The 16501-nt window shown below is 44.2% G+C and overlaps 1 protein-coding gene and 1 long non-coding RNA gene across 3 annotated transcripts; both read left to right on the top strand.

The window, feature by feature from the left end:
- The first annotated feature begins 1824 nt into the window (after positions 1–1824).
- Positions 1825–3003, top strand: LOC113162364. Its single transcript, XR_003298815.1, has 3 exons — positions 1825–1863; positions 2460–2517; positions 2880–3003. It is a non-coding gene; the product is annotated as an uncharacterized LOC113162364 (long non-coding RNA).
- Positions 3004–3276: 273 nt separating this feature from the next.
- Positions 3277–12797, top strand: LOC113162363 (malate dehydrogenase, cytoplasmic). Of its 2 annotated transcripts, none has more exons than XM_026360447.1 (9): positions 3277–3428; positions 8071–8169; positions 8976–9072; positions 10607–10782; positions 11286–11408; positions 11596–11772; positions 11876–11989; positions 12126–12215; positions 12349–12797. In XM_026360447.1, the coding sequence occupies exons 1-9, from the start codon at positions 3375–3377 to the stop codon at positions 12469–12471; spliced, it is 1053 nt and encodes a 350-aa protein (XP_026216232.1). In that variant the 5' UTR covers positions 3277–3374; the 3' UTR covers positions 12472–12797. The 2 variants fall into 2 exon arrangements, with proteins under 2 accessions (XP_026216232.1, XP_026216234.1); XM_026360449.1 differs by lacking the exon at positions 3277–3428 and adding an exon at positions 6909–7039.
- The last annotated feature ends 3704 nt before the right edge of the window (positions 12798–16501 follow it).

The raw sequence follows: 16501 nt of genomic DNA, 5'->3' as shown, positions 1-16501 counted from the left end.
AAACAAACAAACAGATTAATAATGAGCTTGTATGTGTACAGTTAGAGTTTGTTAGATTGTACAGCATCAACGTATGTGAGGGTCTGAGGGAATTTGAATCTCAAGTGTTGGATCAACCTTTCTGTTGGTAATGATGAGACATCTGTGTTGTAAATGTCTACGGCTAAAACCAGTTCTGCAAAAGAAAGAATGAGCTCAATCTGTGGGCTCAACAAACTTCCTCCACAGTGAAAACAACATGTCAACGTGAGCTTCGCACAAACCGCAGCCTCCTTTCCAGCGTACGCGGCGTCCTCTGCTGGCAGCAGGCAGGAGCAACACGTCCAGGTTTGTCAGCAGTCATGGTGCTTAGAATAGAAAATACAGATTATAGAGTTATAGAAAAGAAAAGTGAGTGCAGAGATGATTATGTAGAGATGATTATGTAGAGATGATTATGCAGAGATGATTATCCTCAGACGGCAACAGGCAGAAGTGAAATGAGAGCGGAAATAAAGTCATTAGTTCTGGAGAGAAGGAAGGCAGTTTAATGCCAAGTCAGTGTGGTTAGCGTCCTAAACAGTTTAGTTTCATCATCAGTGGAGCCGAGAAACCTCAGCTGTATACTACACTCAGATACACAGACATACACATAGTACAAATACGAGGTATTTGTGTACAGTATGTGGGCGTACGCAGTTTATGTCCATATTTATTTCAGCACGTTTTACTCTCATCCACATCTGCTCCAGTTATGTACTTTTTAACAACTGCTCGTACATTTTTCTGATGTTACTACATGTGTAGTTCACATGTTTATCTGTTCTGTGCATGTACCAAAAAGCAGAAATATATAAATATAGTAAAAAATGACTGTTTCAATGACTATAAAGTAAACAGACGTAGTTCCAGTTTGTGGAGTTATTATTATTATTATTATTTTATTATTATTATTATGATTTAACCAGAGTCACAGAGAAAACTTTTTGGTAAGATTAGTTGATTCTTCCATAAATGTTCAAAGCAACATGAATGAAGCAAAAAGAAAATAAATAGCTGTCTGTGATTAAATTACAATTAATACCTTTTTAAAATTCCTGTTTCACGTGTATTTCTACACTTACTTTTTTCCATATTTATGCATTTCCACATGTATTTACAGGAGAGTAGAGCTTAGTTTAAAAAGAACAATAAGAATCTACATTTATACAGAAAATTAAATAACTAACATTCAGAACGTGCAACGATTCATTGAAAATAGAACGTAGCAGTGAGAGAAGAATAAACACTGGATGGAGGCGACATCAGTACAATTAAAATTTTCAAAAGGCAAAAATTGTCATCACTGAACAGATTATAAGCTGATATTTAGGGGGCAAAACACGTCAACGTTGTGTTTTAATCTGATCTTCACTCTTCAGCCTGCATGAACCCGTCACATCTGACTTTCATCACCGTCACTAATTCAGCCATATACATTTCACAGAACGGTCTTGATAGCAGCAGATCCCCACATCCTGCATCGTGCCAGTATTTTCATGTCCTACACGATGCTGCTTGCCCGTCACAGCTAAATAAACACAGGTGACAAAGGATCAGTCCACAGTGTAACTGAGGTTAATGTTCACGGAAGCGACCCACGAGGAACAACGTAGACTGGTGCTGAAATAGAAAGAGGTTCAAGACTTTTACCTTCAGTATGAAGCTGATTTGATTTCTGTTGCCTGCTGTCCTTTTCTCTCTTCTCTTTCCACTCACCCACACCGGTCGAGGCAGATGGCCGCCCACCCTGATCCTGGTTCTGGTCCAGGTTTCTTCCTCTAAAGGGAGTTTTTCCTCTCCACTGTCTCCTGGTGCTGCTCAGTGGGGTTGTTGGTTCCCTCGGTGAGTTGGACGTGATGTTAGTGAAGACAATGAAATATCAAGTAAAAGCTAAAGTGCTGACACGCACAGTCAGAGCTAAGTATTTAAACTGATGACCTAAGATACGAACTCCACCACTGCCAAAACCTTCACACAGAGATTTAAAAGGATTTACTGATTAAATATCTAGATTTAAGATTTTCTTTATGCTCTTTGTTCAAATGGACGTTTTTGTTGTTTTGAGGCTCGTTAAGATCTATTGAACTGTGTCAGTCACGTGTTGACATTTCAATTATATATATTAGATAATAAATATATCATAAAATATGAATGATAATCTGACACACACAGTAGGAGGAGGCAACTAGAGATCACACTATTACATTATTGAATAAAACCTGTAAGATATGTTTTTAAATGTATTGAATTCATTCATGTTCCCTTCTAAAGGTTTAATGTTTCATTATTAAACCATCAACGACTAAAGATGTAAATATTTTACTTTATTTCATCAAAACCAAATGTTACAGAGCAATAAAGTTCAAATGATCTCACAAAGTTCAGAGCTGAGAACACGTCTAATCCTGATTATCACACTTTTTCACGGCTTTTCACAGACTGGGATTATCTTCTGTCACAGATCCTCCTCCTACGTGCACGTCGTCGAGTTTTCAGGTGAGCTCAGGTGAACTTTGCTTGTAATTTTGAAAATGTGCACAAATGTCACAGCGAGCAGAAAACAGAGGTGTAGTGGTCCAACAGTAACCTGAACACTGAGTCTGCACAGGTTGGTACCAGCACTGCAGCCGTCCCTCTGCACTGACGTCACTGAACCTACATTCAGAAGTCCCTTGTGTTTTTTACAGTTTTTAGTTTCCATGAATTTACACCTGTAATAATCACATGAGCAGCTTAGCAGGCCGCTATTTGTGTCTGCAAGATCTTATTAAGGGACTAGACTGACTGCAGCAGGGTGTGTGTGCGTGTGTGTGTGTGTGTGTGTGTGTGTGTGTGTGTGTGCGTGTGTGTGTGTGTAGGTGAGGGGTGGAGGTGTGACGGAGTCCCGGGAAACAGAAGCACAAGAAGCCGTGAACGTCGGTACCAGCCTGTCTGTCTCTCTCTTTCTCTGTGGGTGTCCACCTGTCTGTCTCTCTCTCTCCCCGTCTCTCTCTCTCTCTGTCTGTCTCTCTCTCTCTCTGTCTGTCTCTCCCTCTCCCCGTCTCTCTCTCTGTCTGTCTCTCTCTCTCTCTGTCTGTCTCTCTCTCTCTCTGTCTGTCTCTCTCTCTCTCTGTCTGTCTCTCTCTCTCTCTGTCTGTCTCTCTCTCTCTCTGTCTGTCTCTCTCTCTCTCTGTCTCTCTCTCTGTCTGTCTCTCTCTCTCTCTGTCTGTCTCTCTCTCTCTCTGTCTGTCTCTCTCTCTCTGTCTGTCTCTCTCTCTCTCTGTCTGTCTCTCCCTCCTGTCGGATCCAGTCGCCATTTCTGCTTCAGAGGACGTCGGTGTCTCGGTGAACGGACCACAAACCAGGACGGGACGATGCTGACGCTGCTCACCTCCATGTATCTGGTGGTTCGGGCGGTTTCGTCGCAGGTGAGTTGGAAGCGGCCCGGTGACCGGAGCGGACGGTGCGACCTTGAACGCAGCATTAACGGGAAATGGAGCTAAACTTCACCGTGAAATGTCGGTACGGGTCGGTACAGGTCGGTACGGGTCGGTACAGGTCGGTACGGGTCGGTACAGGTCGGTACAGGTCGGTACGGGTCGGTACAGGTCGGTACAGGTCGGTACGGGTCGGTACAGGTCGGTACAGGTCGGTACGGGTCGGTACGGGTCGGTACGGGTCGGTACGGGTCGGTACAGGTCGGTACAGGTCGGTACGGGTCGGTACGGGTCGGTACGGGTCGGACCTGAGCTCCGGAGCTGGGTTAGTTAGTGGACAGAGGGACAGACAGGTGTCTCACAGAGGGACAGACAGGTGTCTCACAGAGGGACAGACAGGTGTCTCACAGAGGGACAGGTGTCTCACAGAGGGACAGACAGGTGTCTCACAGAGGGACAGGTGTCTCACACAGGGACAGACAGGTGTCTCACAGAGGGACAGACAGGTGTCTCACAGAGGGACAGACAGATGTCTCACAGAGGGACAGGTGTCTCACAGAGGGACAGACAGGTGTCTCACAGAGGGACAGACAGGTGTCTCACAGAGGGACAGGTGTCTCACAGAGGGACAGACAGGTGTCTCACAGAGGGACAGACAGGTGTCTCACAGAGGAACAGGTGTCTCACAGAGGGACAGGTGTCTCACAGAGGGACAGGTGTCTCACAGAGGGACAGGTGTCTCACAGAGGGACAGACAGGTGTCTCACAGAGGGACAGGTGTCTCACAGAGGAACAGGTGTCTCACAGAGGGACAGGTGTCTCACAGAGGAACAGGTGTCTCACAGAGGGACAGGTAACGGCCTTTAGTGTGACAGAAACCACTTCTTTTTCTGACTCGTCATCTTTAATTCACTGAGTCTCTTCTTCTGGTCAAGTGAAACCAGGAAGTACACACAAAACAACATCCGGTCACAGTCTTCAAAATAAAAGAGTATTTAACAGCATCAGTAAGTAGTTTATGCAGGTTTAGAGTCTCAGAAAACCTAATACAAAGAGATGCAAAACAAAGCTAGCCTACACTAAAGAGACGCAGAATTAGCTCAAATCGAAACAAATTAATTGCTGTGGTTTATAAAATTACTGCAAAAAGGCCAAATAATCAACAGAGAAACAAAACAAAATGATGGTAAAAAGACACAACTTAACTATAATGATGCCAATTAATAGAAAACCAACATACATAAAACATCCACAAAGAGATGCAACGTGTTCTTCAAAACAATGCACATGATGACCAGAAAATGCAAAGACAGTACACAGACTACCACTATAAAGACAGAAACCGTCCACGAACAGATGTGAAATCTCCTCAGAGATACACAATGATGACATAGATGCAAACTACTGCAGTGAAATGCAAACTATTATCAGTGTGATGCTGGATGTATTCAAAGGACAATATCATGATTTATAGTAATATCTGCCTGTAGTTATCAACATGTATTTTCTATCAACACAGGTTTATAAGAGTCCAGGGCTCTTTACTTTATGCTAATGTAAGGAATGTAAAACGGTTTCAATGATGTCTATGTCAAATTAATTAAATTAATTAAATTTGAAGTCAATGTTGCTACGTTTCCCAAAGAAGCCCGTGAGTGGCGTGTAATGAAAGTCCGTGCACTTTTACTTTGAAGGTGGAGTTAGCGTCTTCCAGCACTGTTTGACGTGCCGCTGCCTTGATGCAGCAGTGGGAGCTGCAGATTATCAGCACCGCGGTCAGTTCCTGGGTTAACACCACTGAACTGCAGCCTGTTTTAGCTCCAGACGGCTTCAGAGAAACTGAACCAGCAAAGAGCAAAGATCCAACATGGCTGCTGGTGTCATTGACAGACAGAAGAAGAAGTGGGCAGTTCACCTGGCTGAACATATTAATGTATGATCCTTATCTACCCTTTAGTACCACGCTGGTGATGTGAAGGACCAGTAAAGTCTTTGGCTTTAAACTGGAGCTGAGGTGGAGCACAGGAAAAGAATAAGCCACAGACTTCATACTTATTAAAGCTTCTCTATTTATATGATGGAGAAAACTTTATTTTAGTTAATTTGTTCACTCAAACTCTGTTATAAATATCTGTGAAACATGACCAGAAGTGAAAAAACATTAATCATCTGAAATGCTTTACTAACAGAACAGTTTCAGAGGCACTGATCAGTAAATATCTGTCAGTACTGAAGGATTCCATCAGTTTTAAGTTGGACAGTTTCTGATCGATTAGTTTCAGAAATGATGAAACAGGTTTTTATAGTAAAGTTGTCGTTTTTAAAGTCAAACTCCAGTCGTCGTCCTGTTTGACCTTCTCACGTTCGTTTGTGAGCGTCTGCTCTCCTGCTCTTTAAACACATCAGATCAGACAGATTTACCTCCCTCGATGCTGCAGATCAACTTAACTACCTGGCGACTTCCTGACGTCTGAGGAGTAAACTGGACTCTGACACTTTCACCTCTGACCCTGATTGGAAAACTGTCACTCAGAATAATCTGCTTTCTGTGATCGGTTTGATTCAGAAGCTCTTTGGATTTTAAAGAGTTGGTTTAAAGATACTGGTCTGAGTTTCAATTTCATTTCATTTAATATCAAAAGCATTGATATCTTTCTGTCTTTATCTCTGTAAATCACTGATGCACTGTCTGCAGTTACAGTGGAAGCTATCCAGATAATGTGGCGTTTTCACTGCTGTTTGCACGTACACCTGCACTTGTGGCAGAGACTACACTGACGGCCATTCCAGGGTTATACCTTTTATACAGGACAATGTGACAGTGTATACAGGTCCATGGGGGTAGCTTAGAAGCTACACAGTTAAATTTTAATTTAAGCAGCCTGAAAGGCCAAAGCACATTTTTATTATGTATAGTTAAAGGACACTAAACAACAAAAATAGTCATGTCTAAAACATAGACTTTATGTAATTTAATAACATAACATAACATAACAAGGGGTCATGTAGAAAACCAGTGTTTCAGTTTATGCATATTTACGTTATGTTTATTTCAATGAATGAAGAAATATTTACTATTTCAGTTAGAGTTTACTTAAAGATGTTCCTTAATATTTATTAGGACAAAAATCTTTTGGAGTGTAGCAAAGTTATGAGGAAAGAAATGTATGACGTAGCATAAAAAGGAGATGTCCTAGTAAAGTACAAGTACTTCAAAGTTGTATTTTTGTACTTTAGGATGTTACAGTGCTGCAGGACAGTCGGTGCAGTTCCGCTCATGACCACGAGGTGTCGCCACCGCGAAGTTCGTCGAGCATCAGCCAAAAAGGAAAATCATCTGCCGGTGGGCGCGGTTCAACAGAGCGGTGCATTATGGGAGATGGTGTTCCATTTATGGAGGTAGTTCGTCGAAGATGCCGCGATAAGATGTTAAAAAGACTACAAGTCCCCTAGTGAGTGCGGGCCGCTCCGTTTAGCCGCCTGACTGCACGGTACGCGGATAGAGGTGACCCCGCAGTCCAGGCCGACCCCGAGCCGGAGACCGACCCCGACCCCGAACCCGAACCCGAACCCTGGAAGCATCTTCATCCGCCACCGAAATGGTAAGATGGGCCATAAACTCTGCTTAGTGCCGCAGACTGCAGCTGGGAGTCCGAGAACCGCGGTGTGAACGTTTGTGTTCAGCTCAGGACGGAAGCGTTAAAACGGAGTTAATCTCACTTTCTGTTCGTTTCCTTTACTAAGTTTTCTGTGAGTTCAGAGACCGAGAACCCAGAACCGAGAACCCAGAACCGAGAACCCAGAACCGAGAACCCAGAACCCAGAACCCAGAACCGAGCGGAGCGGGTCCCTCGGTTTGTGGCGCAGTTAGAAAACGGCGCAGATGTGAAGTTGGATTCTGCAGCAGAGAGTTCGCATTTGTTTCGTTGGTTTTAACACCGAGCCTCCTCTCAGAGCTCCGTCTGCCTCCATGTTCTTCAGGACCGCATGATGCTACATCAGCGGCCTTTAGTTTGATTCACCTGAACCAGTCCGACAGACGGAGCCCGACACTCCCGGTTCTCCGTTCACAAAATGTCAGTTCAACGAGTTCTTGTTCGTCTGACAAGTCGCAGCGAGTTCAGATCATCTGCACGTCGGTTTCTGAATGTCCCAGAAAGCCCCTTGAATTCGGCTTGTGTGTAAATCACTCTGCACGACGTATTTTCAAATCCAACCCTTATTGTGCTCCTTTAATTTCTGATTTCATTCATTATGTCGCTGGGTGAAGAGTGGTTTTTGGACCAATCATAAAAGTTGAATGTTTGTTTGACTGATTTAATTCAGGCCGAATGACAGCGTGATACAAATTATTTAAATATATTTTATTCAATTATTATTTTAAATTAAAAAGCACAGCTCCTCTAAGCTCATTCCACATTTTAAGGTTTTCATAATGGAGTTTGGTGAGAAATCCTCCTCATTCTTGGCAGACACTAAGTTCCAAAGTCATAGGAACTAGAAGCCTCATTGTAACAAATCATCTATTAAATGTGGGCTTTAAAATGTAAAACAAAACAGACTCATCAATGCTGGATTTCTGTTAATCACTTTTGTCAGCCACACATGAAACAGATCTTTTTGTTTCCTTCAGGCTGAACCAATCCGTGTTGTGGTGACCGGTGCCGCTGGCCAGATCGCCTACTCCCTCCTGTACAGCATCGCCAAGGGAGATGTGTTTGGGAAGGACCAGGTAAGACCGGACCGGGCCGGAGCTTTGATTACATAACCTGCAGCAGCAGCAGAGCCCCATGGCCCTGAAACTGTGCAGACATCTGTGCAAAGGCACAAAGTCACTGTTACATAATGGACTCATCATGAACACAGAACATGTTTTAATAATGTGATGCCTTCATCTTATTGGAGTCCAGATCTGTGATGGACAGGAAATGAAAAACCGTTTAAGGCATGTGTTGTCTTTAATTTGTGCCAATATTTATCACCATTCCATTATTTATTTAATAGGTCCTCTTCATAATTTCACCTGTTGAACATGTTTTATATTTAATGGTGCTTAAGTCTCCAGTGTTTTGTCAAAAAAGTCAGAATTCTCTTGATTTGTAAAATAGTCCAGTAACATTTATGAAGAGCTTTAAATGGAAGTTAAAGAAAACATGTAAAATAATGTGTGTGTGTGTGTGTGTGTGTGTGTGTGTGTGTGTGTGTGTGTGTGTGTGTGTGTGTGTTTTTAAATTAATTTTTATTTAATGTTCTCGACCAGCAGCATTTTATTGGCCTTTACTTACCTAGATGAGTTTGTGTTGTGTACGCATGATAAATTTCATGCTATGGTGGTGCCACCATTTCAAACACACTTTATGCTATCTTTATTGTAGCTGTAGGAGACCTTGAAAGTCATTGAAAGGTCATTGTATCTAAGACAGGTGATATTCAATATGTTAAAAAGTTTCATGTTAAGACTTTGCTAACTGCCTCCTTAGTTTACTTCAGTGCAGTTTCTAATGCAGTTGTGTCTCGTGTCTCTTCTTCTGTCTTCAGCCCATCATCTTGATCCTCCTGGACATCCCCCCCATGCTGCCGGTGCTGGACGGAGTCGTCATGGAGCTGCAGGACTGCGCCCTCCCACTGCTGAGGGGTGAGTCGACAGCGAGTGTGTGCAAATTTCAATTGTGGTGACGTCAGAAGGAAAAAAGTAACTTTTCAGATATTAAACCTCTGTGAATTATAAATGAATAATGAGGAGTGAAACTGGGACCTTGATGGCAGCTGGAGGTGACTTTTCTATCATAGAGAGATAATAGTTCTGAACCAAAGTGTAGTTTTAAGATTGGATTTTTAGTGTTTCATGATCCTCAGACTTCAATCAGCCCTAAAAGAAGCTGAAACCAAATTCTAACCGTAACTGTCTGAACGATTTCTATTGGGTGAGATTTGAAATGCAGCTCTGTTTGTCCTTCATAACCTCCACTCTGCTGCTGTTGTGTGTGTGTGGGGGGGGGCAGGAGTGTCTCAGTTCAGCCTTCTGGTTGGTTGGAGGTGAAGAGGCCACAGTAGCCAATCAGAGCAGTGGTGGAATAACAAAGAACAGAGGAGACGTGAACCTTGACTGTGTGGTCGGATAGCAGCAACAACCAGACACCAACTTATCACCAGGATCAGTCACAGCAGCAGGAATTAATCTGGGAGACATTAAAATGGGTTATTTGTTAAATTCGGATATGTGGAAGTGAAGAATTAAAGAGCTTACTGAAACAAGTGGAGGGGATTAATTTAATAGATTCTTATAAAAATGAGGCACATAAATGTTTTTTTTAAAAATCCTTCCAAGAATATGTGAACAGTCTGTACAACAGAAAATCAATGTACCAATACATCAGCTTATCCTTATCAATATGTCGAAGCAGAGGAGCCTTTGTTCAGACCTGATAACCTGAGCTGCAGTTCGGAAGGTTAAAGATAAAAGTCGGTGTTGAAGTTAAATCATTCAAGTCTGTGATAGAGAAACTCAGGTCAGCTTGTTTGGAACAGAAGGTTCAGTAAGAATCAGCACAGAATCAGTTTTTCCATTATGTTGTTTTACTCGTTGTTTATCCAGATGAAGAGCTACTAAACCTGTGATACTTCTGCTTCAACAGTACCTGACGTATGTCGTCTGTATCACAGTTGAAGTTTTATGACTGAGGTCTGTTCTAGTAGAATTATGCTGTTTTCAGGTTTTTACTACAAATAACTTTATTTAACTCACTGAAAACTCACAAAGCGCTTTTTTTGTACTTATTAAAAAATCTGCATCTTTAACTTCTGAAAACAAGGTGTTTCTTACTTCACCATGAGGCCTTGTCTTATTGTCTGTGAGCTTGTTATAAAGCTGTTTTTCAGACTTTAGTTCCCACTAAACCGGTTTTCACTGGAATCAGTATTGGTATCTGTTGCTAACTTAAAGTACCATGTAGCGCTCACCTACACTACACATGCTGTTAGAATAAAGCTTGTCAGGTTGTTTTGTCCTGTCAAGTTATAAAAAGAAACAAAGGGATCATTTATCTGTGGCTGTAAAATCTGTGCTTCTTCATTTACAGTCTCTAGCCTAATAAGAAGAAGAATGTGCATTGTTCCTGATAAAGAAGTAAATTTAAACTGGATCTAACCACCTCCCTCTCCTCCCACAGAGGTCATCCCCACCGACAAGGTGGAAGTGGGCTTCAAGGACATTGATGCCGCCATCTTGGTGGGCTCCATGCCCAGGAAGGAGGGCATGGAGAGGAAGGACCTGCTGAAGGCCAACGTGGCCATCTTCAAGACCCAGGGAGCTGCACTGGACAAATACGCCAAGAAGACTGTCAAGGTGACGCTTTAGCTTCTTTTTTATTTCTCGCGGTCTGAGCAGAGAGACGCTCTGATAAACACGGGGAAATGAAAGTGCTGCTGCTGCAGTGTCATCTGTGCTTCCTTTAAAAAAGCTGCTGCTGCTTTTCATGTTTCTGCAAAAGCTCAGATGTGGAAAACAGCAGCAGGCTGACAAAGCTGTGGGATCAAAGTTCCTCTGAGTGCCTATGTGAGGCCCAGCGAACGTCAGTATGATGAAAGCTTTTTAACATTAGATTACTGACGGCACTAGTTTATATGTGACTGTTACACAGAACGTTTGAGACACTGATCAATCAGAAATGATGCTTTCAGCATTTTCAAACTTGTTTATTGACCGCAGCTCGAAGGAGGCGCTGTTTGTCATTTATTCTATTCAGTCGTGTTACAGGAAGTTGTTTTTCTAATTTTTATTTGGACCTGGCCGTGTGTCCGTGTTCCTCTGATGATGATGATGAAGTGTTGTGATGTTTACCTCATCAGGTTCTGGTGGTTGGAAATCCAGCAAATACCAACTGTCTGATCGCCTCCAAGTCTGCTCCATCCATCCCCAAAGAGAACTTCTCCTGCCTGACCCGACTGGACCACAACAGAGCCTGCTCCCAGGTAAACACACACGTTTGTATTGTGTTGTGTTGATGTAACATATCTTCTATACTCTAGACTCTATAAAGACATGAACATGTTGAGCAGCGTTGTAGCTGAAGGTAAACTCACTTTTGCTTATTAATGAAGAAAAAAAAATTAAAAATTAATTAACGTCATTCCTGCCGTATCCGTCCCTCACCTGCAGGTGGCGATGCGCTGCAGCGTGTCCTCTGACAACGTCAAGAATGTCATCATCTGGGGGAACCACTCCTCCACCCAGTATCCAGACGTCCACCATGCTAAGGTCAACATTCAAGGCTCCGAGGTGGCCGCCTACGACGCCGTCAAGGACGACGCCTGGTTCCGAGGGGAATTCATCTCAGTGGGTTTCACTTTGAAGTTTAACTTGAATTAACAACTTCAATCCAATTTATTTTCCAGGTTTGTACTTTCTGCCCTATTTTCCACCTATTCTCGTCCTGTAGACGGTGCAGCAGCGCGGTGCAGCTGTCATCAAAGCTAGGAAGCTGTCCAGCGCCATGTCTGCTGCCAAAGCCATCTGTGACCACATGAGGGACATCTGGTTCGGCACCAAGGAGGTCAGTGTGGAGGACAAGACTGATACTGAATCGTTTTATTTCAGTTAGTTAAAAGAAAACAGAGGAGGATAAGTTGGTTACGCTTGTGCATCATTTTGACCAAACTGATAATGAGTTGTGTGTTTCCTGCGGGCAGGGTGAGTTCATCTCCATGGGTGTGCACGCTGCTGGAAACCCCTATGGCGTCCCAGAGGACCTCATCTACTCCTTCCCCGTCCAGATCAAGGTCAGTCTCATCAGCTGTGGGTCACCTGATCACACCACCGCAAGAACAAACAGCTGTGACGTGTGACGGCGGCATCAGTCATGATAGTCCAGTCTGTACAACAGTCTGATTTTCCCTCTTTCATCACTCACAGAACAAAACCTGGAAGATTGTTGACGGACTCCCCATCAACGACTTCTCCCAGGCCAAGATGGACGCCACAGCGGCCGAGCTGGTGGAGGAGCGAGACACCGCCGTGGACTTCCTGTCCCAGTGACTGTCCGCCTCTACCGGCCAGCAGCAGCTCTTAGACCCCCTCAAACCTCGCTGTTCACGGCTCTAAAGACAACGAAGCCCTCCACTATTATAAACCGTCTCAGCTGTTGTCTGTGTGTCACCTGTGCATGTGTGAGTGTGCGCGAGTGTATTTGTGAGTGTGTGTCACTAGGGCCACCTCCTCAGGTTTCCAGAAAACCTGTATAATGACCAGAACCTGGCCTCGTCCGTCTGCAAGATGCAGATTGTCTCTGTTGGTAGACACACTAGCTGCCCAGAAACTGTAACAGAACATGTGATCACCAATAAAACACAGAACAAAGTGAAGCCTTGCTGTCCGTATTTATTTAAGTCAGATATTTAATTAGTTTAATCTTTATTTTAAAGGCATCAGACAGACACAACCCAATAAAACTAGATCTGAGAGATTAAACCTTTTAAAACAACTATGAGCGCTATTTGAATGTGATGCTGGAGTTGGAGGATGGTTTTAAAGAAAAAAAAGAATCAATGTTTGTGATGAGTTCTTGTTCCAACAAACAAACTGGTTGACAAGAAATTAAGGTGAAGAAAAGGCCTGATGGCTGCTTGTACAGGATCACCCGACTCTAAAACACGATCTAAGATGTTTCAGAAATGAAAACCACCCAATCACAATCTGTTCCTGTTCTGGACTTGGTGCCTGGTGATTAAAGGTAATTTGATTTTAATTTTTTAATAAAGCAGCAACCATTAAAACTCAGGTATCACTCACCTGTATGTTTTGTTTACCTGTATTAACCACGTGAGGGCAGCAGAAATCCACAATGAATAGAGATGGAAAAAAAAACTACAAGTCAAGTCAAGTCAAGTCAAGTCAAGAAGCTTTATTGTCATTCCAACCACATATAGCTGAAGCAGTACATAGTGAAATGAGACAACATTTCTCCAGAACCATGGTGCTACATAAAACGGCAACAAGACAAACATGGGGCTGAGGACTGCTAAGTTGTCCTAGCAAAACACATAAAGTGCATCCTGTGCAACCTAGTGCAAACAGTGCAAGAACACAAAGAAAAAGTGCAGACAGACGTCAGAAGACAGTGCAAAAACAGAACACAAAACACAAAACAGCAGCGACCAGTAGCGGAAATGAATACAATTTACAACTGAAGGATGGAAACATGTCGACTCTAGCGAGTGTGTGTGCTCAGTTCAGTTTGTTGTGTGTGTGTTGAGGAGCCTGATGGCTTGGGGGAAGAAACTGTTCAAAAGTCTGGTTGTGAGGGCCCGAATGCTCCGGAACCTCTTCCCTGATGGCAGAAGTGTGAAGATTGGGTGTGAGGGGTGGGTGGGGTCGTCCACAATGCAGGTAGCCTTGCGGATGCAGCGTGTGGTGTAAATGTCCGTGATGGAGGGGAGAGAGACTCCAATGATCTTTTCAGCTGTCCTCACTATCCGTTGTAGGGCCTTGCGATCCCAAACGGTGCAGTTCCCAAACCAGGCAGTGATGCAGCCGCTCAGGATGCTCTCAATGGTTCCCCTGTAAAATGTAGTCAAGATGGGGGGCGGCAGATGGGCTTTCCTCAGCTTCCTCAGGAAGTAGAGACGCTGCTGGGCCTTTTTGCTGATGGAGCGGGTGTTGAGTGACCAGGTGAGGTTCTCCTCCAGATGGACACCAAGAAATTTGGTGCTCTTGACGATCTCCACTGACGCTCCATCGATGTTCAGTGGAGAGTGGTCACTCTTTGCTCTTCTAAAGTCAACAACCATCTCTTTAGTTTTCCCAACGTTCAGAGACAGGTTGTTGGCCTTGCACCAGGCTGAGAGCTGATGTACCTCCTCTCTGTACGCTGACTCGTCGTTCTTGCTGATGAGACCCACCACAGTCGTGTCATCAGCGAACTTGATGATCTGATTCGAGCTGTGCATCGCTACACAGTCGTGAGTCAGCAAAGTGAACAGCAGTGGACTGAGCACACAGCCCTGTGGGGCCCCAGTGCTCAGCATGGTGGTGCTGGAGATGCTGTTCCCGATCCGGACTGACTGGGGTCTCCCAGTCAGGAAGTCCAGGATCCAGTTGCAGAGGGAGGTGGTCAGACCCAGTCGGCTCAGCTTCCCAATCAGCTGCTGGGGAATGATGGTGTTGAATGCTGAGCTGAAGTCTATGAACAGCATTCGAACATATGAGTCTTTGTTGTCCAGATGGCTGAGAGCCAGGTGGAGAGTAGTGGTGATGGCATCATCCGTGGAACGGTTTGGACGATACGCAAACTGCAGCGGGTCCAGTGAGGGTGGAAGCTGGGACTTGATGTGCCTCATGACCAGCCTCTCGAAGCACTTCATGATGATGGGTGTGAGTGCAACAGGGCGGTAGTCGTTGAGACAGGAGACAGTAGACGTCTTCGGCACCGGCACGATGGTCGTTGACTTGAGGCATGTAGGAACAACGGCGCTGCTCAGGGAGATGTTGAAGATGTCAGTGAAGACATCCACGAGCTGATCTGCACATTCCCTGAGGACCCTGCCAGGAACGTTGTCAGGACCAGCAGCCTTCCGTGGGTTGATTCTGCGTAGAGTCTTCCTCACGTCGGCTGTGGAGAGACAGAGCACCTGATCATTTGAGGGAAGGGTGGATTTCCTAGCTACCGTGTTATTCTTTACCTGTACCTCAAATCGGGCGTAGAAGTCGTTCAGCACATCTGGGAGGGAGGCATCGCTAACACAGACGGGTGGAGTTGTTTTGTGGTTAGTGATCGCCTGGATGCCCTGCCACATGCGCCGGCTGTCTCCGCTGTCCTCAAGGTGGCCGTGGATCCTCCTGGCGTGCGCGCGCTTCGCCTCTCTGATGGCTCGGGAAAGTTCAGCCCTTTCTGTTCATGTCTCCTGCTCTGAAGGCTGAGTCCCTCGACTTCAGCAGCGCACGCACCCTAGCAGTCATCCACGGTTTCTGGTTGGAGCGTGTAGTGACGGTCTTGGAGATGGTCACATCATCAACACACTTGCTGATGTAGCTGGTCACTGATGATGTGTACTCCTCCAAGTTGACGGAATCACCGGTGGTTGCAGCCTCCCTGAACATGTCCCAGTCGGTGCACTCAAAGCAGTCCTGAAGAGCAGAGATTGCTCCTGCTGGCCAGGTCTTTACCTGCTTCAGAACCGGTTGGGAGCGTCGGACAAGTGGTCTGTATGCTGGAATTAGCATAACAGAGATGTGGTCTGAGTATCCGAGGTGGGGACGGGGCTCCGCTCGGTACGCGCCGGGGATGTTGCTGTAAACACGATCCAGCGCGTTCTCCCCCCTCGTCGCAAAGTCCACATGCTGATGGAGTTTAGGGAGAACTAACTTGAGATTTACATGGTTGAAATCTCCGGCAATGATGACCAATAATTATAGAAAGTATGGCCTGAAGAGCGAACTATATATACTATAAAAGTACATTTACACCAATCAGTACCATTTTAATGTACTTTGTATAATTTCCATTTTATATATGGTATAATACTTTATACTTATACATATAGGTACTTTTATATTTAAACAGCATACAATAAGCCTACAAGGAGTTTCAGAAATTAATTAGGGGGAAGTCTGAAAAAATTATAACGTAAATAAAATTAGTTCCCCCCATATCAACATGTTCATAAAGGTGATACCACAGTTCTTTTAAACAACTATATTGAATATATTAAATTTAGAACGAATTCTTTAGATTAACGTTAGTGTAATATAATAAATAAACCGAGCTCAAGTTGGATTAAAATAAAAAAAGAAATCACAAAACTGAAATAATTAAAATGTAGTGAAAGTTTTTTTATTTTAAAACAAAATACGTGAAGCGTTAAAACTCGTAGTAAAAGTAGAAACGGATTACCTACTGATCGGATTACCTACTGATCGGATTACCTACTGATCGGATTACCTGTGTGTAGCCCCAGGTGAGACCACCGGGAGAGGGCGGGGTATGTTGGCCGCTGCGTCTGATTGGCGGGAGCATTCGACCAATCACCAGACTACATTACCCGCCCCGCTCGTTACGTCACAGGCAGCA

This window comes from Anabas testudineus, chromosome 1, assembly GCF_900324465.2.
Source record: "Anabas testudineus chromosome 1, fAnaTes1.2, whole genome shotgun sequence".
Lineage (NCBI taxonomy): Eukaryota > Metazoa > Chordata > Actinopteri > Anabantiformes > Anabantidae > Anabas > Anabas testudineus.
Note: the sequence above shows the minus strand (reverse complement) of the source record. Positions and strands in the feature narration are given on the sequence as shown.